The sequence below is a fragment of the Leptonychotes weddellii genome, chromosome 5, assembly GCF_054177405.1.
Source record: "Leptonychotes weddellii isolate Sample4059 chromosome 5, ASM5417740v2, whole genome shotgun sequence".
Lineage (NCBI taxonomy): Eukaryota > Metazoa > Chordata > Mammalia > Carnivora > Phocidae > Leptonychotes > Leptonychotes weddellii.
In genome coordinates, this window is record NC_138373.1 from 61,680,415 (window position 1) to 61,706,275 (window position 25,861).

Genomic DNA, 25,861 nt, shown 5'->3' on the forward strand with positions numbered 1-25,861 from the left:
AAAACTCACAGAGGGCACACACATCTTACAGTACCCAAACAAATTTCAGCATTAAAAAAGGTTTTGTGCAAAATTAAAGCATCTGACAAAGGCTCATGATCCTGCTAAAGATCACTTCCATAGGAAAAATTCCGCATTTTTACAACCACATTTAACAGGAGTGGCTTGAGTTCAAAGCAACACAAAATTATAAACTTCCCGAGTTATAACAACATAGGAAAGAGAACTCACTTCTCAAGTTTGAGAACCATGATTTTTGTAAGCTGTGACACTTGTGCTAGACAGTGTAAAAAGGTAATCCAGCTTTTTAAATCCACATATTTGGAATTCAACTTTGCACTGAGCTTGAGAAGAAATCTGATTAATTACCATCTGGTTTCTCGTTTACTCATATTACTGTCCCAATGCATTCAGACGATCCCTAACATTCTGTGTATCAATACTAATCGTTCGACATTTTTTCTAATTTTAGCCATCATAAACATTCCCTCTACATGGAATATAAGGTTGTTGGTTTATTACCTTTATTTTATTTTTTTAAAGAACTCATCCTTTAACAGGAAGAAAAGAGGCTCCAAATGTTAAGGTTAATTAATTTTCCCCACCCAATTAACCCACCTGGAAAAAATCCAGTCAATAAGAACGGAGTTGTTTATGTTGATTTACTGTACAGAATGATGTCTGAGGAAAGACACTGTGTTATGCTACTTATGTTTGTCTATGGAGAGCTCAGTTCTAAAAAAAACAAACAAAAAAATGTTCATTTATTACCCCCCAAAAAAGTGTGTGCAGTTTTTAAAAAGGAAACCTTTTTCTTTTCTTTTTCTTATTTTTGCCAATTAAAAAGAGGAAAAAAAAAGGGCACATACAATCACAACATCTGACTTTAAAGGCTTCTTTAAGAAACCTGTGATGTTTGGGTAAGAATTATTTCAAAACACAAAAAAGGTTATCATGCATCCCTGAATACCAGGGAATCTATAAATCATGCAATGCAAACTTCCTCAGTCTAAATTTTATTGTTTTGAAAACACTGTCACCTAATTTGTTGTAGTCTTTAATTGCATTTTAATAATTTAGTTGAGAATATCACTTCATCAAGTTTTATAATTTTCACTCATAACTCATAAAGAATCGTTATCTTCCAGGATACAGCTTTCCTGAGTAGTACCACTGCAAAATGTTTAGGTAGAAATTCCACCATATTGTGAATGGATCAGAAAATTCTGAAATAATGTTTAAGAAAACCCCAGAAATTTAGTGTCTACACAGGCTTTACACTTGAACTAAAGTTCTTGGGCTATAAGAGCAAAAACATAATTTCTTGTTGTAAAAACTTTAGTTGTTATCTGTCCTTTGATGCATTTCTTTTCCTACTATGTTGTAACTCTCAGATCTGAATACTATAGGGATGACTTTTATTGACAACAGGATTAACTCCTACTAAACACTGACATAAAGTAAGTTGGTGTCAGAATGACCATTTGCATATAATAGAAATGTGCTGAATCAAAACTTGAAGAAAATTTATAAAAATTAATGCTGCCCTGATTGTTTATATAATTAATGTAACATTTATCTATATGTTTTAAGAAATCCGTAAAAAGCAACTGTTTAAACCTAAAGATCCTTAATTTATTAAATAGTTCTGCTAGTATGTTTTTGAGATTTACATTTTAACTTCTTAAGTTTGAGTGAGTTGCCTAAATCTTGAATTTCCTAGCAGGGGATGCTCAGTAAATTTTTTTTTAAAAAGGGATCATTTCTACAAGGTCAGGTCATTACATATTTATGAGAACAATAATTTAGCATTCCCTGGAGACCTATATACAAAAAAACTCCATTTATATGAATGAAAATATTATTATAGAACTCTGTGTTTGTGTACGTTTTAATAAAAAAATTAGCAATAAATTAGAAACTGACTTGGAAAAAAGTACCAAACATTTTCGCCCTAATTTAAGTCAACATTATAATCCCTGGTCTCTGAGGGTCTTGTGAATTTCACTTTTAAACAACTGTTAACTTCTTCCTAATACAAGATTTAGAAATAAAAATGCAACTGACTAATGCTCATCATGATTTTAGATCCTTACTGTCAATCTACTGCTTAGAAATATCTCTACACTTTTGGAGTCTAGTTATGAAATCTTCCTCAAACATGTTTCATAAATGATCTACAAGAAATGCATATGCCAAGCAACATATATGCAGAAAATGATGGTAATAAAGACCATGGGTCTAGAGGCCAGGAGACCTTGATTTTTTTTAGCTCTCAGCTCTATCGTAACTAGCAGAGTATACCTCGACAAGTAACTGAACCTTTTGGGGCTCAGTTATGTTCATCCAACATACTTAGCTTAATTTAGGTGATCACTAAAGCCCTTTTCAGCCAAGTGATGAAAGGATTTTATATTTTTTCTGAGAAATAAATTTCCAATCCAAAAGGCTATATGAATAAGTAGGAAAGCTTGGACAAAGGTAAGGTATAAATTTAGGCAAATACAATCTGAACTGGGTTTTACACTGTTATTTATACAGAAAACCGAGAAGGCTTCAGGCATTATAATTCAAAGTCTAATCAAATGCTAAGTGGAAATAAATAAAGATAACCGTTATTTCCCTAATCTCTATCAAGGTAGAAAGTGTTACGGTTCTAGGTCTACCTCCAGATAGGGTGTGGTAGTCAAGTTTGTAATTAACATAAAGATGGACAGATGACCAAACCTAGAATCAGAAGCATTTCACAGAACCTCAAATTTTTAGATCAGGAGGCATGCTTGGTGATTTCCTCCTACAACTTCACACTAAAGATGAAGAAACTTTCATCTGAGGTCACAGATAAAGTTAGTAGTGGAAGGGGGGGGAACCCCACCCCTAAACCATTGAAATTTTAAATATGAAAAAGAAATAGACAAAGTTTGTTTTAGATTTAATATTATTTACAAGAAATAATTAAACTTTTAATGTACCCAACAGTATGAATCAAGTGCTTAAAAAAAAAAACCCAAACACCCCCATATATACGGCACCTGACAGGAATCTAGGTATGGGAGAAGAGTCATGTGAGGGACATGACTAAAAGCTCAGACTAGGGAAGGAGCATAACAGGACTTCACATATTTGAAGGACACTATGATGCTGGAAAGCAAGAAAACTTATTCAGTATGTTTCTAAGGGCGAAAGAGGAACCTATAAATTTAAGGAGGCAGCTTTTGTTCATAGATGGACAAACTTTTAAGCAAGATTCCCAACTCTAGAATAACCTGATCTAGAAAACTGTTGAATCTGCCCTCCCTAAGCGGTCTAGACAAAGGTCAGAAACTACCATTTTTTGGTAGTTGCTAACAATTCTCTGGAGCAGAAATTTAGATGCTATAGTCTAAGATGTTACCAGTCCACTTGGACAGGAAACTACTGTGCGACACCCCAATACTTGGAATAGTTCAGGCTCTCGCCCTCTAAGTCACATTCCTGCAGCTGGAGCAGACCAACGGAAATGATCAAAGAAGTGGGTGTAGGTGAGGGTGACAGGTACTTAGGAAAAAATTAATTTGAAAATCCAGTTTGAAAAGATAGATGGAAGATTACCAAAATGTACATCGTTTTGTTAAAAAAAAAAAAAAGGCAAAAACCCAAAACCAAAACAAAAAACAAAAAACTCCAATAAACCCAAGCACCTATTTTAAAAGATAACCTTTGATTAGAAATTTCTTTGAGCAGTACACAGGCAGAAAATTATTTTAATACAGGAAAAGGTAACTTTAAAGAAATATAAAATAAAATGACTTCAGGGAGTATTAAAGTATGATCCCTTAACCAGGAAGCTTGAATGATAAGCTTTGAGGTTCATAAGTACTTATCAGCCACCCAGAAATCCAATCTGAAAAGAAAAATATGGTGTATTTCCTTGGATGGCCAAACATAAATGAACCTGAATTCATCTGGCTGCAAATTACTTGAACATGAGATTATCTGTGATCCAATCTTCCACTTATTGTAAATCATCTTGCACTTCAGCACACAACTACAGAGCTATTAATTCTACTACTATGGCTGCTACTTCACACCCTGCTAAGGATATAATTTTGAAATGTGAAACACACTTGGATAAGGATTAAGGCCCAACAGATTTAAAAAATCTAACCATGAAAATATCCAATGCTTGAACCTAGAGTTCCTTTGAAAACTGTATGCTACAAATTTTATGAAGTAAAATGTACTAATTAAAGTAAGCTACAGATCCTGAGACTTAAGAACATATCATTCCAGCTACATATATCCTACTAATTTATGAAAATAAACCAAATCTTTAGTAGAGACATGTGAGCTTAGGAAAATTATTTAGAAAGCTGATGAAATTTCAGTGGGAACTAGGAATTCAAATCCTGAACATATAATGGTGGTTTAAAAATCACTTTTCTATTTACAGTCTTTCTAAATTATAGAGTTCTTTCTAATTATGAAAAAGGTATTAATTCTGACATGTCATATCCCCCAAACTCAAACACATGCAAATGAATAGTCACTGAACAAACACTAAATTTTCAAAGGTACTTTTATAGATTAAAAAAAAAAAATAGTAGACTGTATTTGGAAACTGTCCAAATCACATATTAACTCGATTATTAAAAATACAGAATTTATTCATATGTACTAAAATCTAGTCCTAGAAATTCTAAATACACGTATGTTTAAGTCTTCCCAAGTTCCTCAACATTGTGTCATTTTGCTGTGTGTTATCCAGAGGATCAAGCACTCTAGCACCTGACTAACCAGGTTATTAGCCATCTGGCCATACAACTATGCAAAATGGCCAAGACTGGGAAGCAAGCAAAAAAATTCCAAGCAGCAGAAGCTACAAAAGTTGGTGTGTTAAAGCTCAGGCCCTTTACTAAAAATAATGGGCTCCTGATATCCTCATTTAGAATTTCCTATTTGAAAATGAGAATAAATAGGCTCTTATAGGTGATAGTTAGAAAAAGGAAAATCAGTCCAGAGGGCAACACTATGCCACAGCATATGTGTAAATATTTAAAATAATGACAGACTAATAAAAAATGGCTAAATCAAAGTATTTGGCTTAAGCAGCAGAAGAGTAAGTATATATCAATTGACTCATATCTCATATAGTGGCTAAGTTCTAAAGTCAGTATAGTAAAAATTAAGCCTTGAAAATTCCTTTAGAGTCTCCCATGACGGATGTATCTCTTTTAATAAGCACAGCAAAGACAGTTTTTCCTCTGGCATCAGACTAGATCAGGTTCTGTGGCTGAGTACCAGATGACATAGTTAGGCTTGTATTTGGGGGCCATGCTATACGGAAAAATTTATCTTTAAAATTACAATCACACTGACGGAGGTGAGATGCTTAACCTCTGAATGTGAGACAATGGAAGCACAGATACTTAGAGAGCAACAGTAACAGATTTCACTTCTGCCATTCCCAGAGTGACCCACTCTGGACAATATATTCTTACAATAGAATTGTATTAGAATCCTGTGTAACTTCTGAACTATTAAAATTTTATTTTTTTCTCCAGGGGCCTATAGTTGAATTCCCTTAAGTTAAATGTACATATGATAGGACTCTATTGTAATATACTTTGTAGAGCATAAAGAGAAAAGCTTTAGGTTTCTGGAATATTCACAAATAGGAAAGAATAAGGCATTACCCAACAGCAATCTGTAGGCATCTATTCTCTAAGTATACAAAAGATCTAGTAAAAATTAAGGGAAAATTGAAAACAATTATGTGCAACAAAAAAATTGATAAACCCATTCTTTAAAGGTTGTATCACATTATATGGAAGAGAACATGATTAAAAAGACAATCACAGTTACTAAAAATTGTTTTTCAGCTAAACTTTTGGTAATACTACTTGTTCAATGTTTACTCTTTAATATTCTTTGGCAAACACAAATCAAGTAAGTTTCATGATATTAATGCTTACTTATGTAGTATAGCAAAACAATTTATATAAAGATCATTAAAAGGTAGTTATACAATTCAACTTCTCTATTTTTTTTTTTTTTAAGATTTTACTTTTTTAAGTAATCTCTACATGCAATGTGGGGCTCGAACTCACAACCCAGAGATCAAGAGTCTCATGCTCCACTGACTGAGCCGCCAGGCACCCCTCAAGTTCTCTACTTTAAGGGGTGAGAAGAGGGGGATTGACGAAACATGCCAGTTTTCTACAAGAAGTCTCAAGGAATTTATACAGCTTAAATATCTATCAGGGAAAACATATTACAAGTTTATACTTTTAAAATCTCTACACTCGCACACTATATAAGTCCTCCCTCATATTGAAAAGTTCTTTATTTTGATTTTTAAGACTGTAATAGCCAAGAGAAACAGACTCTCCATAGTATACACTCTGAAATTAATGGGACTATACTAATCTGTTAGGACTCAGAATAATTTAGATTATCTTTTAGTTGACTTCTGAAATGTGATTATTTTTCTTATGAGCTAAAGACTTCCATTTCATAGAAGTACTTGTTTTCCAGACACAAAGTAAATTAGTTTATGGAACCTTTTCTGGAGATCTTTAAGAATAAGCAGCACATTTTCATATTTATTAGGAGATTTAACTGTAGCCTTACCAGATAACTAGGGCGACACAATAAATATCTTTATAGTTCCTTCAAAATCTGTATTTAAATTACCTTTACAAAAATCTGTGGTAACATAATTTTAACAGTGAATTTCTATAACCTACATGCCTCAAATAACACAGATTTATGCTTTAAAATAGAAAGCTAAAATTTTAGGAATACTTAAAAGACAGCATTTATTTTAGACACATTTCACAATGTAGCCATAATGCTAAAGTAGATGTTATCTGGAAATGTTTCCAAAATTATAATGATCCTATAAAATTAAAATAATCCTTTAAGTATTGTTCTCTGAAAAATTAGTTTCTCTCTTATAAATTATTCTGCATTACTGTCAGTAGATAAGGCTTTTGCACATCTACTGACTTGCTGGTCTACTTTTAAACAGTTTAAATAAAAGACTAGAGAAGTGTCCAAGCAAAAAATAGTAACAATTAATGGCCCATTTTCTTTTCATATTCTATGAAAATATAATTGCTGAATTGTGAACTGTGGGTTCACAGAGTGTATCCAGGAAACAAATGCCATACATTAAGTAGTAATAAATCACCTTTGCATGTGGGTGTGTTTAAGTGAAAACACACGTACAAATAGAATTCAAATACTTTAACCTAGGTCCTTTTTTTCTCATTATTTTGAGAGAAAAGGACTTTTGGCCTTAAATATAATACACCACATTCAGAAAATGGATGAACCTGACATTTCTATAGAAATGTACATCATAACAAATAAACATACCAAAATGTGCTGAACCACTGCTACTTTTACTTTGCGTGGAGGTACTGCATGTCTGGGTCCCGGGTTGTGCTGTTCCTGTTCGATTTAAACTCCTATATAATTTCCTACAGGAGAGTTCATCATTGTCACTGTCATGTAGGGATGGTGTCCGAGGCCTAAAATGCCGCCATCTACATGATTTGATATTGACTAGTATCTGACTGAGGTCTTTAGAGAAAGATTTGTCCGAGGTATTTGTTTCTGAGGTATTGGCAAACTGATTGACTGGAGAATGTTGTGGAGAGGAAAGCATTTCCAAATCCAGATGTCGAAACATACTGTCATAGTCTGAGTGAGCTCTGTCCAGTAAGACCCTATTAAAAATAAGGCAGGGAACATGTATGTAAAATAGCTATTCAAGAACTATTAAAAAAGACCCTCCCAATTCCCCCAAAGCCATCTCATACTAAATATTTAAAAGCTATAAATTTGATTATTTCAGTATTTAGCCCTATAAGCTAAATTCTCAAATTTTTTGGGTAAATTTTCAGTTTCTGATAAAAGTTCTTTTACTTTATAACGATCTGATTAAAGAGAGTAATCCACCTTAAAGAATTAGGTACACTATTCATTTTACATCAGCAATGGCCTACTAACAGTTCTAGGAGTTGGTCTACCAGTAGAAGTTATTGATAAAACATGAGACTATTTTTCTTTCCAAACTGCTTTTCAACCAAAGATTTTTACTTCCATTACAAAGCACCAAAACACTTCATAAAATATCTGTTCTCTATTATGCAAAAACTTCATTTTTTTTTTTTTTTGCAGGGGTGGGGGAGGTAGGAGAAAAGCAGTAAAAAGTATGCGAGCTTTGGGTTATTTTATATGATTAAAATTTCTTATCAACAAAATATTTGAGATCCACTACTCTAGAGGATATATGTTATTTATATAAACCTTATAAATGTTTCCATCTTAAAATACTAACATTGACTACGCTAGTATAGAATAAAATATAGCCAACATACAGAATTTTCACCACTATTGATGGCAACATAATGATGGGGGGAAAGGCACTAAATAAAATACATTTCAGTGCCCAGACAATTCTAAACTAATGTTTAAGTGATTAAAAACTGCAATTAAGAATTGAAAAATGAAAGAAACAGGTATAAGCCATAATTCACTATAAATTACATCCTTAGGTTTCTTCCTGAAAGCACCCTGATATTATGTTCTTTTTTTTTCCTCCACCTACATGGGAATATCTTTCTTTTTCTTCACTTTTATGTGTTCTGTAATTCCTTCCTGCCTCCCACACAAATTCTCACATAAAGGCATCTAGAGTGTACAGGGGTTCTATCATGTTTAAACAAAAGAAGAAGAGTAATTAGATCCTGAAAAACTGGGATGTCAGGGCAAGTCATGCATGGATCCTGGAGTCTTTTTTTTTTTTTAAAGATTTTATTTATGTATTTGAGAGAGAGAGAGAGAGAGAGAGAGTGAGCATGTGGGGGGAGGGGCAAAGGGAGAGGGAGAGGCAGAGTATCTCAAGCAGACTCTGTGCTGAGCCCTGAGTGCGGAGTCTGATGCAGGGTTCAATCTCACGACCCAGAGATTATGACCTGAGCTGAAATCAAGAGTTGGACGCTCAACCAACTGAGCCACCCAGGTGCCCCTTCTGGAGCCTTTTCACTGAGGAATTCAACAACTTAGTGTACTAGCTACATGACATTTCTTAGCTTATTCAATCCTTTCTCCTAACATCTCCCAGAACTTTTTTTTTTTTTAAGATTTTATTATTTATTTGACAGAGAGAGAGACAGAGAGAGAGGGAACACAAGGAGGGGGAGTGGGAGAGGGAGAAGCAGGCTTCCTGCTGAGCAGGGAGCCCAATGTGGGACTCGATCCCAGGACCCTGGGATCATGACCTGAGCCGAAGGCAGACGCTTAACGACTGAGCCACCCAGGCACCCCTCTCCCAGAACTTCTGAAACAACTTTTTGCCGTTTAAGTATTTTCGTCAAAAATCAGTTAGGAACAGAAAATGGGAACAAATAAGCTATTTAGAAGGATTCCTTCTCTTTAAGCTCTAGATTTCATTACCCTACTGTCCCTATGCTAGGAATACAGAAACACTTACCTTCCACCGCGCCCAACCCGTCTTCGTGCAAATCCAATACACCTTTGGGGTACAGTGAGGGTAGTTAAGCAGTATCTGTATCGTACATCCCCTAATCCTCCATCTTTAGGACTAGTCCAAGGCCAGTTGCCAGTTTGGTCTAAGTGAGGCTAAAAAAAAAAAAAATCCAAATTATTTTGTCAGTTAAAGGTGAACAGTTTGTTATTTAAAAACAGAACCTGAAACTTACAGCATAGTACTGACAGCCTGCTTTCCTACGGAAAGCAAAAGGACCATCGGGATCATTTTCTTCTTCAGCTTCCGAAGAGCCAGACAAAACCTTTAAAATTAAATGAAGTGAGTCAAAACATGTGACTTCCTCCATTTCTCCTCTATATTCATAGAGAAATTTGTATCTTTACCTGGGAGAGAGGTTCTTCATCCGAGCTGGGAAAGTCATACTGATTTAAATCTTTAGCATTAAAGACTGGCAGTGCAGCAGGACTCGTCTGCTGAGGGGCTGTAGCAGCAGACGATGGTAAGACTTTGGGCTTCTTTTCATATTTACGTTTAGGTCGGATAAGATCGGCTTTATCTTGCTGCAATAAAGTCATAATATTAGTCAAACACTAGAAACCACGTTCAACAAGCCTGCAGTTTGGGGTAAGTTTTAAAAAGAAGTTAGAACGAAGCTAGAACGAAGTCATTTATACTCAGAAGAGCTATATAAGATGCTTATGTTTTGTCATCTTATATTGTAAAGTCTTACAGGTTGGTCTCTGTGAAACATGGATAAAGTTCCTACAACCTAAACATAATCTCATGAAAGATTTTGTTTCAGTTAAAGTAAAAGAAGAGAACAGAAGTTCTTCAGCTTTTGAAAGCCTGTAACTGCAGTTAGTATTTACCATTAGCTCCTGTACCTTTTTCTCAATTTTCTATCAAAATTCTAGAAGAGAATAAAAAAAAGGGGGGGGGGAAATCTAGTATTTATTCTAAAGAGTTACCAAATCAATTTTGGGAAGATAATAATGCAAACAATTTTACATACACACAAAGCAAACCTCATAACTTATACTGTGGAGGTGTTACAAAAATAATAGTAAGGATTTGGTAGCTAAACAATAAAGGCTTTCTGGAGTGAATTTGGGCAGTTTTAGGTGATAAAGAGATGAAATCATGAAACAGGGACAACACAAGGATATATTACAGAAGCAGGAGTGACTGAGCTGATGAACACGGTGCATGTTAGAAATATGTATGCAGGTGGACAGACAGCAAAAGGTAGGGGAAGTATGAAGTATGCAATAGGAAAGAAAGGTTAGAGGCAAAAATGATACTTGTTGGGAAGAAAAAGATCATGGCAAGTATCATGGTTGTGTACATATGCTAAATATTTGTATCAAGTTTTAGGTAGTTTATGGCATTATGGTTCTTTTTGGGAAAAGTAAATTATTAAAAAGTTCATCTATACGGTATCTCCCTTTATAATTCCTACTGTTGCATCGACAGGTCAGTCTTGAATCAAAAGCTCACTTTGCAGCATATTTCACGGTAGGGTTTATATGTATTTTTCTTTTTCACTCTACTGATAAAACGCCATTCTGTTATCAGCTACTGTTATCACAAAAATATTTACCACCTTATTTGCTTTGAACTCCTTCACATCCATTGCTTCCTGATGTTTAAATTGACTGCTATTATTAATAGGGATGATGGGGATGGCATAAGTAGGTTTCATTGGCTGTCTCTGTGCCATAACCTCAGACACGATCTCTCCATTGTAGTCACCCAAATTATACCTGAAATTATAAAAAAGAAAGCTGCAAAAGTTAAAGTTAGTGCTGTAAATACCTAGGACTATTAATATCTGAGATATGATTATAAACACTGAGTAGACTTACGGTAAGATTAAACTCTGATAATTTGCTGAACGCTTATTAAAAATAAAGAGTACATAATTCCTTCTGTTTCTTCCGTTTAGTTTTTGGCTTATAGCTTTATCTTTGCACCATAAATACATGACTGGGGTAAAAAAAAATAAAGGTTCGAAATTTAACTTACCAATTTGGGTGAAAGATTTGGTGGAGATGTTGAAATTAATGCCTACAATGGTGCTGAGGAACTTTCTGCTAATTTGAATTGTTTGTGCTATAAAACTAATTTTCCTGAAATGAATTATGAGAAATTTAATAGTGGTTTTTTTTGGAGATACTGACTAGGAAATAGGAGAGTGAGGCTTGAAGTTGTCACTGTGTACCTTGCCAAATGGTTGAGTGTTAAGATTATGGGACTTTTCCCCTCCCTTCTTTATACTTCTCTGTTAAAAAACCCAGTATGTATTTAAAAAAAAAAAAAATCAGTACCATCTAGTGAGTAAATTAAAAACTTTAGAATTGACAAATGTTCTCTCCCTCCCAGCCTTGCACTCAACTCAAATAAGGACAAAAGAATAAGATTATACCTGCCATATTTTAATTTTACTGAACCCAGTCACTTTTAAAGAAAATAGAGAAACACATGTAAAATTATGCAAAATATATCATATCACACATTTAATAGTTTCTACTTATTATTAAAGGAAGGTATTTCCAGGGTTAATTGCTTAGGTACCATACTTCAGTATACAAAATGCTAATGGTACGATACTTCCTGACCCTATTAAAGTATACTTTACCTCTTTTCCATAATTTCCAGTGTTAAGTGCAATAGCTCCCTTTTACTCTTTTCTCTTCTTTTTATCATCTCTAGAATAGTAACAGCCCGACTCAGATCTCGACGCAGTTTAAGCATTTTTTCATAAGAGGCTTCATCGTTTTTGCGATTCTGCAAATATGAAGTTGCTTTTTTAATGTCAATAACATTTCTAACTAGAGGCATTCTGAACACAGTTACTAATATATATGAATACATACATTTGAAGGGCTGGTTAGAATTTAAAGACACTGAAAGGTAATATGGATCACCAGGAAATCAATTTTATATGTGATTTTTAAATAGTTTAACATTAAAATATATCATTAATAGCTGTGTAATGAATCCTAAGGTTGATTCATTTTAAATTAATATTTTTCATTATTTTGCAAAGAAAGTCTATTTAAATACAAATTAAAATACAGCCTTCTGATGCAGAGATATGTCATAAGTATAAATAATTCTTCATATATTAAAAAAAAATTACAAAAAGTTTTCCAAATTCACTTACTTTTCGAGTCTGCATTTTTTCAGTACGTCTTCTAAAAGCCACATAAGGATCATTTGTGCTGGAACCATCTCTCTTCTCTTGTTTTACTGATGGGATAAGAGATGGCCCTCGACAGTTTTTTCTCTTTTTAATCCAGTATTCATAAACTTCTCTAATTAATTCATCGTCTTCTTTTAGCAGTAGCTTGGCTTCCTGCAGACTGACTGGCTAAATGTAAAATCATTATGTCATTTTCATATAATACATAATAAGGTTCAAAAGTACTTCTAACTTTAATGACAATAATCAAAATAACAACTTTTTTTTTTTTTTTTTGACAGAGAGAGACACAGCGAGAGAGGGAACACAAGCAGAGGGAGTGTGAGAGGGAGAAGCAGGCTTCCCACAGAGCAGGGAGCCCGATGCGGGGCTCGATCCCAGGACCCTGGGAACATAACCTGAGCTGCAGGCGGATGCTCAACGACTGAGCCACCCAGGCGCCCCAAAATAACAACAGTATTAATAACAGCAAACGTGGAGTGCCTTATACATGTCAGTCACTGACGCTTTATATACATTAGTTTAGTTAATTTTCACGTCAATCTTATGTTTATCATCTCTTTTACAGAAGGGGAAACTGAGGCACAGAGACTTTTTTTTTTTTTTTTTTTAAACGTATCGCTCAAGATTATACAGGTTAGAACTGGACAGCAATGGGATGTGAATTCATGCTTGTTAATTCCAGAGACTGCTCACTTACCCTCACCCCAATATTATCCTGTTTCCATATACATATATATGGAAACATACTTATTATATATACAGTGAAGTTGTACCTGCTGACCACTGCCTTTTTCTAGACGGTCAATCATCTCCTCAAATTGCAATGGGCAGATGTCCATTTTCTTTTTCAGTTTATTCACAAATACTTCATCTTCAGAATCCAAATCATAATCAGGCTGTTCAGCATCCAAACTAAAAGCTGACAGAAGAAACCATAAGCAATCATTTACTATGTGAATCCACTAACAAAAACCTCTCAACAGATGTCTGGATAGAAACGAAATCTAGATTTTCTAAAGAAGTAAGAAATTTATGCTTCCCACACTTAAAGTTACTGTTAATATAGACATACACATAAGTCATAAAAGACAATGGGTGTGGCCCCTTCCCCCACCTCAAAAATAAACTAGAAGCCCATTATTAAGAACATAAAGAGATTAAATGTATTGGATTCAACTCTACGAAAATCTTATAGCTAAAAATGATAAAATATCAGCAATTTCATACGGTTTGATATAATATAAAAGGTCTTTTAAATAAGATTGTTTCTAGAATAAATCCTACTTAATAGAATATGTAACTTCTTTACCAAATGCTTAGGGAGTGGAATTTAAAGTTGAAGTGTTAGAAGCCACTGCCAAGAACAGTAATCGCTATCACTCAATGAGTGCACTTCTGCTAAGGAGGCTTGTTTCCTCATGACAATCATTGTCATGGTGACAGAAATGTGGTATCTTTCTTATATTTGTTAAGATTTGGAAAAATACGCCAAGAACCACATTATCAAATGTCATTCAATTACGTGTCAAAATTAAACTAGGCTAACAATAATATAAGTGAACTATTAAATAGCCTGATATCAAAATGTCTCACACCTTTCCCTTGCTTAATACCTCTTAACTTCCTGTCACCTCAGAATCCAAATCCTTAGGACTGTATGAGGTCTTTTTTTGACTTAGTCTCTCCAGTCTCATCAGTACTTCATGATGTAGCATTATCAAATTACATATATATATATATATACATATATAAATTTTTTTTTTTTTTTTAAGTAATCTCTCCACCAGCATGGGGCTCGAACTCACAACCCCGAGGATCAAGAGTTGTGTGCTCTACCAACTTAGCCAGTCAGGTGCCCCTCAAATTTCACATATTTCATACAGCATGCTATTTCATGTCTTTAGGCCTTTACATTAGCTGTTTTCTGCCTGCCCACCTAACAAATGACTGCAAACAACCTGATTTCAAGTCCTGTGGAATTCCTTCCTGATTGCCCCCAACTAGTAAGTGGTTCCCAGCCACTTTTATCTTTTATTAATGCTATGAATCCTTTCCCAGAAAAACAGACTGTGTGAACATATAACATTCTGCACAAATTACAAGGAATTCAAATATCCCTAAAAGCTGTGGCACCAAGGTTAAAAATTCCAGTTCTAAATCAATGACCTTCTTTTGTACTATTTTCTACACATACTTTATAATCTACTTGATAAATATTAGAATATGACTGAGCTCCTTGAGAGGAGGCACTGTGACTTATTTATCTCTGCAAAGACAGTAAACATGTTCATCTTGTATGCCAACTCTGCAGTACTTTACTGAAAAGCATTCTGATACTGCCTTGATTAAAGTGGGGAAAAAAAACCTGAAAAAATATGTAGTTATCCATTAGTGATATCTGTGATAGGTACAAGAGGGGACCCTTTGGCTACCCCAAACCTCCCTCCCTGCTTCAAGTTTAACATAGTATCTGGCCTATAGGAATCCAATAAATATTTGTAGAATTGAACATATTATATCATTGTTTGTTTTCTGCTTTGACCTATATTACACTTCTGTAATATTCCTAATTAAAATACTTAGATTCCTTCATAAAAATCTCTATATGTTAACACCTCTGCACCCATGTTTCTTACACCCAGAGGCCCTCCAATGACTTTCCATGATCTATTTCTGTTTGTTATTTTGATGTAAACAGAGCTGTTGCAGATCCTGAAGTAGGTTAAACACTGTCTGTTAGATTAAAACACTTGTTTTCTTGGGTCCCTAACCAAAACAATTCATATCTGCATTGTTCAGTAGGATAACCATTAGCTAATTCAAATCAATTAAATTAAAAATTTAGTACCTCAGTCACATTAGCCACATTTCAAGTATTAAATAGCTACATGTGGCTAGTGCTGTACCAGAAAGCACAAATAATAAAATATTTCTGTCATCATTTAAAGTCCTATTAAAGAGTAGTGATCCTGCTAATCCAGAAAGCCAAACTGACAGGGAACAACTAGCATTGTTCTGCTTCTTAAGGGCATATTTTATATATGTTTAGGGACTTATTTATATATTACTTGGCATCTTCCACTATAAAATTTTTCAGATCAAATCATACTTACAAAACTTAATTATTCACAAAAACGAAACAAGCTCACCTAATATCACCTTACGTTTGCATTACCAAACTATATTTGACATATATCATGAATGACAAGTCACATCCAACATACTGGGGAAGGCAATCAAGACTGGAAAGGAAGATCCCTAGGACAGGGAGCTCAGTGTCTTTTCTACGGAAAGTTAACAAGTATCTGAGGGTCAGACTGCTCTCGCCTCTGAAGAAGCTTTCCTTTTACAGATGGTGCAAACACATGTAAGATCTTAAAATATAAGGAGAACCAAATCTTGTTCAGACATAACACTAAAGCCCTAGAAAAATGCTAACATGTAAAAAATCACTTTAGGATTTCATTTGACTAAAAAACCAGAGCCAATGACTAAAGTGCAATTTAGCTCCAACCCAACCTGCCCCTTCTAAATGACAGCAGCTGATAAAGATTTAACATAGTTATCATGGTCCTAGAAAGAGGAGAATCTTCAAATTTTCTGGGCCATGTTACTGAGTGTGTTCAAAGTAGAAAACAGGGTTTACAGAGAAATAGGCAAGTGGATTGTACCTTGTAATTAAGTTCTGTCAATTAAAATGAGACCTAGCTAGGCAATAATTGTTTAAGAACAGGAGCCATACTATATAGGCTAACTCCTTTTAAAATATTTTGATAGGGATAAACCCAGTTATGTCTATGGTTAAACAAAATACACAGATGGAAGAGAAAATGCAGTAGAAAATAAATCCAAGCAAAAAGAACACAATAGTACATACATGTAAGTTTATTTTTATTTTTTTTTAAAGATTTTATTTACTTGACAGAGAGATGGAGAGAGCACAAGAAGGGGGAACAGCAGAGGGAGAAGGAGAAGCAGACTCTCCGCTGAGCAGGGAGCCCGATGCGGGGCTCGATCCCATGACCTGAGCCTAAGGCAGATGCTTAACCATCTGAGCCACCCAGGCGCCCCTAAATTGATTATTTTTTTTTCTTTTTTAAAGATTTTATTTATTTATTTGAGAGAGAGAATGAGAGACAGAGAGCACGAGAGGGAAGAGGGTCAGAGGGAGAAGCAGACCTCCCGCTGAGCAGGGAGCCCAGTGCGGGACTCGATCATGGGACTCCAGGATCATGACCTGAGCCGAAGGCAGTCGCTTAACCAACTGAGCCACCCAGGCGCCCCTAAATTGATTATTTTTAAAGAAGATACAAAGTAGTACACAACACAGTCCTTGCCCTTATGCTTAGAGTCAAGTAACACAGATGAAATGTATATAAATATTTATGTAATAAATGCCATATGTAGCTCGGACTAGGTATGTATGTCTATAACACCAATAGTGAAAGGATATTTGGGCCCTGAAACGGCACAAATTGTGGATTAGAAACAGAATGTAATCCCTGATTGAAAAGAAGGCACATTATACAAGGCAAGGAGAAATTTCTCAGCCCAGGAATGGTAAGTGGGTTTCAATTCAAGCACTAGCCCTCAATGATTGGTAATATCTACTTGTAAAGTTCTTGAAACAAATTCTGAGCAGCAGAAAATATTGTTAATAGTGATATTTACTATGGTGTGGTAGGTATTTGACACATTTGCCTTAGACCTAAGCAGACAAAGCTATCACTGGCTAGCTAGATCATCAAAGTCTTCAACTTCTTTATATTCATAAGTAACTGAGAGCTTTGAGTCACTTTTAGAATGTACTTGAGGAGAATGAATGGAGAATCCCAGATTTGAAATCACAGATACAAAATCCTTTTTGATAAAATTCTGTGGATGATGCTCAAGATTTTACATGAGAGTAGTACCCGAAGAATAATGGCGGAAGACTGGATGTTGTAGGTGGATATGGAGGTAGGCAAAGAGAAGGAGGAAATGCAATCTTTCAGAATCAGGGCATAAAGACAGGATACCTCTATTCAGAGGTAATTTAAAAAGTAGGTTCTACAAAGATCTATTAAAAAAAACCACCTTCCTATTTAGAAATTCACAGTTATAAAAAATTGCAAAATGAAAATAGTCTAGGGGCACCTGGGTGGCTCAGTCAGTTACATGTCTGCCTTCAGCTCAGGTCATGATCCTAGGGTTTTGGGATCGAGCCCTGCATTGGGCTCCCCACTCAACCAGGAGCCTGCTTCTCCCTCTCCTTCTGCCCCTCCACGTGCTTGTGCTCGTGTGCGCTCTCTCTCTCTCTTGCAAGCGCTCTCGGTCTCTCTCTCTCAAATAAATAAATAAAATCTTAAAAAAAACCACAAGAAAATAGTACAAGGAACACCTGCATATCCTTTACCCAGAATCACCTACTGTTAAATTTTATTTTATCATCTGCATGTGTTCTGTTTTATATCTCTAGCTTCTATGTACACTCACACTTTATTTTTTGAGGCAATGGAGGATAAATTACATTCATAATGGTTCCTTACTGCTAAATACTTCAGAGTGTATTTCCTTAGATTCTTTCATATAATCACAGTACAGTCATCAACTTCATAAATTTACACTCATAGAACAATTTAATCTCCTGCCTACATTCTGATTTTATCAGCTGACCCAGTAATTCATAACCTTTCCCCCCTCCAGCACAAGACCAGTCTAGGATCAGGTATTATTTTTGTTATTGTCTCTTTGGCCTCCTTTAACCTGGAACATTTCTATAGCCTTTCTTTGTCTTTTAAGACACTGATGTTTTTGAAGAATATAGCCCTCTCCCCAGAATATTTATTATTATTATTCCCATTATGATTAGAATATGCACTCTTAGATGGCATACTGCATACTCAACTTTCTTAGTCCTTCTCACAGTATCACATCTAGAGACACACAATGTTCATCTGTTCCTAATAAGTGATGATAATTTTCATTACCAGTCAAGAAATTACCCAATTGTTTCACTACATAACTACTGTTTGTCCCCCGCCCCCCCCCCATAACTAATAAACAGTTGGTAGGGAGAGCTTAAGATCATGTAAATATCCTGTTCCTCATCAAAATTTTCTCTTATATTGAGAACACATTGACGATTCTTACATGATTCAATCTTGGTCACAATAATAGCAAAAATGATCTTCCAACTCCAGTACTCTCTTCACATTGTACCACTCAGCTTTTGGCTTTGTACTACAGAAGCATGAGACTACTTGTCACCATTTTTTATTATCAGTACGGACTCCTGAATTCCTACATTTTTCAAAGCTTTACAATTCATTATTATGTCTAATTATTCCATTGCTTAAATTGTCCCAGAACCAGCCAGTGAAAGAAATTCCTGTGTCCTTGTGATATGCCCCTGTCATTTTTTTTTTTTAATGCTTAATTTCTGATATAATAAGAGGTTCCAGGTTCATCTTGCACCTACCCTTCCACAGCCCTGGAATCAGCCATTTCTCCACAGATTCGTGGTCCCATTTAATGGAGAATGGATTAGAGAAGAGGTGCTAGGTGTGCTCATTGCTACCGAATAATCTTGCTTCTTGGCTCTTCCAGTGGACAGAGTTACAAATGTACATATATGTATCTCCACACATAGGCATATATACATATATAAATGTACATCAAGATTACCCTTTAAAAAAAGGCTTCCGGGGCGCCTGGGTGGCTCAGTCGTTAAGCATCTGCCTTCGGCTCAGGTCACGATCCCAAGGTCCTGGGATCGAGCCCCACATCGGGCTCCCTGCTCGGCAGGAAGCCTGCTTCTCCTTCTCCCACTCCCCCTGCTTGTGTTCCCTCTCTTGCTATGTCTCTGTCAAATAAATAAATAAAATCTTTAAAAAATAAAAATAAAAAAAGGCTTCCTTTCAGGATTAATAGGAGAGTCTTGAGACCCAAGTGCAAAAAGAAGAGGGTGAAAGAATTGTTCCTGTCTATTCTGGTCAGAACTGTTTTGTCCTTTCTTCCAGTATAAATAGGAAAGTCCCATCTGTATACTCTAGAAGCCTTACAGATCAGCAGCAAAGAGAAACAACATTACATGATCCTTTGGATTAGGAGATGTTGAGTGTCAAGCACTCAGTGAAATAGCTTAAAAAGTACCTAAAGTCTGGAACTAAAAAAGGGGATAATGGTTATAATATAATATGGGTTTCTTCCTTCAAAGCTCTGATTGGATTAAAGAAAGAAAATTATGATCTCTTCGCTAAGCCAGTTGAAGATAAGGACAGAGTTGAACTTTTCCAAACTAATGTTCAATAAAATGTTAACAGAGAACATGTAATAAATACAACTAGAAAATGCTGGGTTAAAATTAGCCTTTCCTGGGGTGCCTGGGTGGCTCAGTCGTTAAGCGTCTGCCTTCGGCTCAGGTCATGATCCCAGGGTCCTGGGATCGAGCCCCGCATCGGGCTCCCTGCTCAGCGAGAATCCTGCTTCTCTCTCTCCCACTCCCCCTGCTTGTGTTCCCTCTCTCGCTGTGTCTCTCTCTGTCAAATAAATAAATAAAAATCTTTAAAAAAAAAAAATTAGCCTTTTTTTTTCCCTAGCCACAAGACTCCTAGAGCCTATAAATATGGTAATATGCATTATGACTCTGGGGGCAGGTAGGGGAATATAATATGTAATCATTCTCAAACATGTTTGACCACTGCTTTTTTTAGAGAATACTAGTTAACACCTTTAAAAAACTCCCAAGAAGAATTTGTGTAACATTAGCTTAAGAGATTTACACAACAGAAATTAGGGGAACTAAAATGAACCAGTTCATATATGTAATTCAAGGTAACATATCTTTCGTAAGTAATTTACTAGACCACCATCAGACAAAATTTTAACTTTATAGAAATTTATACTCATTATTTTTCTTATTTAGCATAGTGTATTAAAAGACAATACCAAGTTTTAAAGAATTAACATAAATCTTACATAATTTCTTCCAGAAAACAGAATAAGAGAACTTTCCAACCTGTTTTATGAAGCCACTATCACTCTGATACCAAAACCAAGTAAGACAGAACACGTACACGTGCACATACACATATACATAGCCAAACAATCTCTCATGAACCTAGGTGCAAAAGTCCCCAATAAAATCCTCCCCAACAAGGTATGAAAAAAAATACACTACAGTCAAGTGAGATTTATTACAGGTATGTGAGGTTGGTTCAATATTTGAAAATCAACCAGTGTAACTTATCATATCAAGAGGCTAAAGAAGAAAAATCACATGATGCTATCCATTGATGTAGAAAAAGTATTTGGCAACATTGAACACTGATTCACGATAAAAACTCTCAGTACATTAAGAATAAAAATCACGATCTATAAGAGGAAAACTGATAAACTGGATCTCAGCAAAAAAACCTTTTGCTCTGTGAAAGACTCCGTTAAGAGGATGAAAAGACATCTTATACACTGGGAGAAAAGATTTCCAAATCACATATATGACAATCTCATAAAAAGCAAATACAAAAAACCCTACAGGTAATATAATACATAATGATGAAAGACTTAATTATTTCCTTCTAAGACCAGGAACTAGGCAAGGATGTCTGCTCTCACCACTTAATATTTTAACACAGTATTAAAGTTTTAGCCACTATAATAATGGAAGAAAGAGAAATTAAAGACAGAGAGATTGAAAAGGAAAAATAAAACTATTTTTTCAGACTTCAGCATGATTTTCTATGTAGAAAATCTCAGAGAATCTGCAAACATCTCCTAGAACTAAAAAGGAATTTCAGTTAAGGACATAGGGCATAAGATAAACAATTTTACCTGCATTTCTGTATACTGACAATGAACAAGTGGAAATCAAAATAAAAAATGTAATACCATTTTCAATTGCTCCAAAGAAAATAAAACACGCAGGTATAAATCTAAAGAAACATTGTCAGGATCTGTATGATAAAAATTATAAAGTGTTAATAAAAGAAATCAAAGAAGACCTAAATACTTGCAGAGTCATACTGTGTTCATGGACTGAAGACTCAACATAGTAAAGATGTCAATTCTCCCTAAAGTGATCTATAGGTTTAATCTAATTCCTATCAAGATCTCGGCAAGTTTCTTTGTAGATACCGACAAGCTTATTGTAATATTTACATGGAAAGGCCCTAGAATACCCAATACAATTTTGAAAAAGAAAAATAAAGGAGGAATGACTCTCTGATATTAAGGGTTTTATAAAGTTGCAGTAATCAAAACAGTGCTACTATCTTGGACTAAACAGAAATCAAGGGAATAGAATATAGAACCAGAAAGAGATCCATATCAATATGCCCAGTTAATTTCTGACCAAGAAGCAAAAGCAACTCAATGGAGGAGGGATGGCTATTTCAATAAATGATGCTGGAGCAACTGCACACCCAGAGGTAAAAACCAAAACCAGAACAAAAACTCCTTGACCTAAACCTCACACACTCAAAACCAATCAGACACTTAAATGTGAAACTGTACACTTCTAGAACAGAACATAGGAGAAACTCTTTCAGACCCAGGAAATGGCAGAGTTCTTAGAGTTGATACCAAAATCATGATTCACAAGAGGAAAACCGATTTAAACTTGATCTCATCAAAATTAAAAGCTTTTGCTCTGTGACAGACTCTGTTAAGAGAATGATAAGACAAATTATATACTGGGAGAAAATATTTGTAAATTACATATGTGACAAAGACTTTGTGTCTAGAATATACAAATAAAACACAATCCTAAAACTCAATGTTAAAACAATCTAATTAGAAAATGGGCAAACACATATACAATCATTTCACCAAAGAGGATATATAGATGGTAAATCACATGAAAAGATATTTAATATATTAGCCATTTACAGAAATACAAATTTAAAGTATAATGAGAGATCACTGCATACCTATTAGAATGGCGAACATAGAAAAGTGATAATCCCAAATACCGACAAGAATACAGGACAAACTGGATCACACATATACTGCTGGAGATAATGTAACACAGCACAGATACTCTTGGAAATACTGTGGAAGTTCTTGTCAAACTAAAAACAGACCCAGCAACTGAACTCATAGGTATTTATTCCAGGAGAGATAAAAACATGTTCACACAAAAACCTGCTGATGAATATTCATAGCGGCTTTATTTGTAATAGTCAAAACCTGGAAACTACTGAAATGTGTTTCATTGGGTCAATGGTTAAACAAACATATGGAATACTACTCACCAATAAGAAGGAATGATCTATATTACATGAAACAAGCTGGATGGACTCCAAGGATATTATGCTAAGTGAAAACAGCCAATCTCAAAAGGACATACACTGCATGATTCTGTTTATATTGTAATCATTAACTAATATAATTATAGAAATGGAGAACATATTAGTGGTTGCCAGGGGCTAGGTTTGGCTATAAAGGAGTAACAACATGGAATCTTGTGGTGATGGTACAGTTGAGTTATCTCGACTGAGGTGTACAAAGCTGCATATATTATCCTGTGAATTTATAATTATTTAAAACAAAATGTTAAGAGAAACTCAATGGCAGCTAATACTAATTAGTAGACTATCTTGATTAATATTCCAATGTATGTATCTTTCCAGAGACAAGATACGTCAAATCTGTACTGATTAAAAAATTTTCTCCCCAAGTAAGCTACAATTCTGCTGCCATTTTATTGCTATTATTTGATTACAAAATCAGCAAAGTCAATTCCTTTTAAAATTGTAACTTTGGACTCTTCTGACCATAATTTAATCCACTAGTTACCAGTAAAATGTGTTTTGTGGGTTTTGGTCATCAATGAGCAGTCTATTTGTAAAACAGGCATTCCAAATTTTTTTTCTGTTATGATAATGTAAACTGATTAATATAATTTTATCTTACTTAATCCTTCTTTAACCTAAAAGCATGCATTTGTAAGATAATATAACCTGTGGCTGTGGAAAACAGTTACATATATGGATCTGATGATGACCTGTAACTTTCAAATTGCCATGATTTTTCAGAGAACTAATTTTTATGTTCTTTTTTTTTTTTTAAAGATTTTATTTATTTATTTGAGGCAGAATGAGAGAGAGAGAGAGAGCACATGAGAGGGGGGAGGGTCAGAGGGAGAAGCAGGCTCCTGCCGAGCAGGGAGCCCGATGCGGGACTCGATCCAGGGACTCCAGGATCATGACCTGAGCCGAAGGCAGTCGCTTAACCAACTGAGCCACCCAGGTGCCCTAATTTTTATGTTCTAATATTGGTCAAGTTTGTTTAAGATGTCTGTGTCTATGTCTTATATGTAATTAAACATGTGAGTGGGCAAGAAAGCACATGCCACTTATTTATTTCACTTCAAAGTAACCTTTAGTAAATTGGAAAAAAACATTCTTTTTTCTAAAGGAAATCAATAAATTAAGGTGCAAGTTAGAATTAAAGAGAAAAAAACATTAAGTTAAAAATAGCAAATGCCAATACAGGCACTATCTTTAGTTTTGCATTTTCGTATTTAACAAACAGTAAAATAAATGTTTAGAATCCATGACAGAAACTAGATCATATAGAGGAAAGGTTAAATGAGAAAAGTAGTTAATTCATTTTAAATAATTTCTAAAAACAACACAGATTTATATGGTCCTGAAAAAAGTTTAGACAGGTCACTGGAAAACCCTCTTTAGAAAGGTCAACAACACAATAATGAAAGCTGTACCAATTTTACCTTAGTAAACTTTCAACTAGGTTTTAAAGCTGTCAACTACTTGCGGATTGAGTGAATGAAATGTATTCTCCTAAGTTTATAAGCTCTCAGCTATTCACCATCAAATGTGATAGCCATCAAAGGATCATTGCTAATGAAGAACTCATCACTACCAAGTGAAACAAGGTACCACCTAGAACACTAAAAGTTAGTAGGATCACAGACCAGAGGTTGGCACTATTGGTCCATGGGCCAATACTTGGTTGCCATCTGTTTTGATCAATAAAGTTTTATTGAAACATAGCCATGCCCATTTGTTTACATATTGTCAACTGCTAATTTTGCCTTTCTTTCAACAGTATAGCTGAAGAATTGTGACAGACTGAATGACCCAAAAAAGCTAAGACACACACTATCTGACCCTTTTTAGAAAAAGTTTGCTGATTCCCGACTTTTACTAAGAGTTCTTTAAGGCTACTCATATCACTATTTCTGAATAGTAAGAAAACCATTTCTACATCTCAGGTATATTCCTTATCCTATTTGTCTAAAGTAGTATAAGATCACATGCTGAGATGAAACTAAAAACTTAGGATGAAAATGCCATCTTTTTTGTCAGGCAGAAATCTCAATTTTAAAAGTTGAAAATGGGCTCTAGGAACTCTCTAGCTGATGCTAGTTAATGAAATGGGTACCGAAAATGGCCTTGAACAAGTAAAACTGTGTCAAGAGTTAAGCAGAAAATAGCTACAGAAAATATAATAATTAAAAGAGTAATTACTTACGCTGTATGTGAATAAGCTGCTTTGGCATCTTAAATTCCCCAGGATATATAGACTCATAGTAAGCAATATTACTTTCTGCTTCTGGGACTGGTATGACCATATTATCCCTCTTCTCGCCATACACCTGCTGTGCTGAAATAGCCCGCTGAAGATGGTGTTCCTAAAAACAGGAAGAAATAGGTAAGTTTATGTATTTAAAAAATAGCAAGCAGAACGTGTAGCCTTATTAAGACTTTTCTGTTCATTTGTTTTAAAACCGGATTTTATTTTTTATTTTATTTTTAAGATTTTATTTATTTATTTGACAGAGAGCGAGCGAGAGAGGGAACACAAGCATGGGAGTGGGAGAGGGAGAAGCACGCCAAGCAGGGAGCCCAATGTGGGGCTCGATCCCAGGGCCTGGGCCCATGACCTGAGCCAAAGGCAGATGCTTGACTGAGCCACCCAGGTATCCCAAAACTGGAAGGATTTTAGTAGCCTTGAAAGGATGCTAACAATACAATTACTGGTAAGCACATTTTAAGTAGAAACAAGGTTTTGTTAGATACACTGTATATTTCCTCAATTTAAGAAACGTACTACACCAAAATTGAGTTAAATTATACAAAAAATGCCAAAAAACTGACTAAACTGTTACTTTAAGTTTGCATTTTACAGATGAGATTCAAAGAAAA

The 25,861-nt window shown here is 35.0% G+C and overlaps 1 protein-coding gene across 4 annotated transcripts in view; it reads right to left on the reverse strand.

Annotated features, from left to right (window-relative positions):
- EPC1 (enhancer of polycomb 1) overlaps window positions 1-25,861 on the reverse strand; it is a 96,150-nt gene that overhangs the window by 5,130 nt on the left and 65,159 nt on the right. For all 4 annotated transcript variants that reach the window (XM_081820825.1, XM_081820822.1, XM_081820824.1 and 1 more), the window contains exons 2-10: window positions 25,188-25,347; window positions 13,484-13,629; window positions 12,669-12,875; window positions 12,141-12,289; window positions 11,106-11,265; window positions 9,886-10,062; window positions 9,714-9,803; window positions 9,485-9,633; window positions 7,363-7,715 (exon numbers count right to left, since the gene is read on the reverse strand). In XM_081820825.1, the coding sequence (XP_081676951.1) occupies window positions 7,363-7,715; window positions 9,485-9,633; window positions 9,714-9,803; window positions 9,886-10,062; window positions 11,106-11,265; window positions 12,141-12,289; window positions 12,669-12,875; window positions 13,484-13,629; window positions 25,188-25,287 (1,531 nt within the window). In that variant the 5' untranslated portion in view covers window positions 25,288-25,347. The remainder of the gene's footprint in view (window positions 1-7,362; window positions 7,716-9,484; window positions 9,634-9,713; window positions 9,804-9,885; window positions 10,063-11,105; window positions 11,266-12,140; window positions 12,290-12,668; window positions 12,876-13,483; window positions 13,630-25,187; window positions 25,348-25,861) is intronic.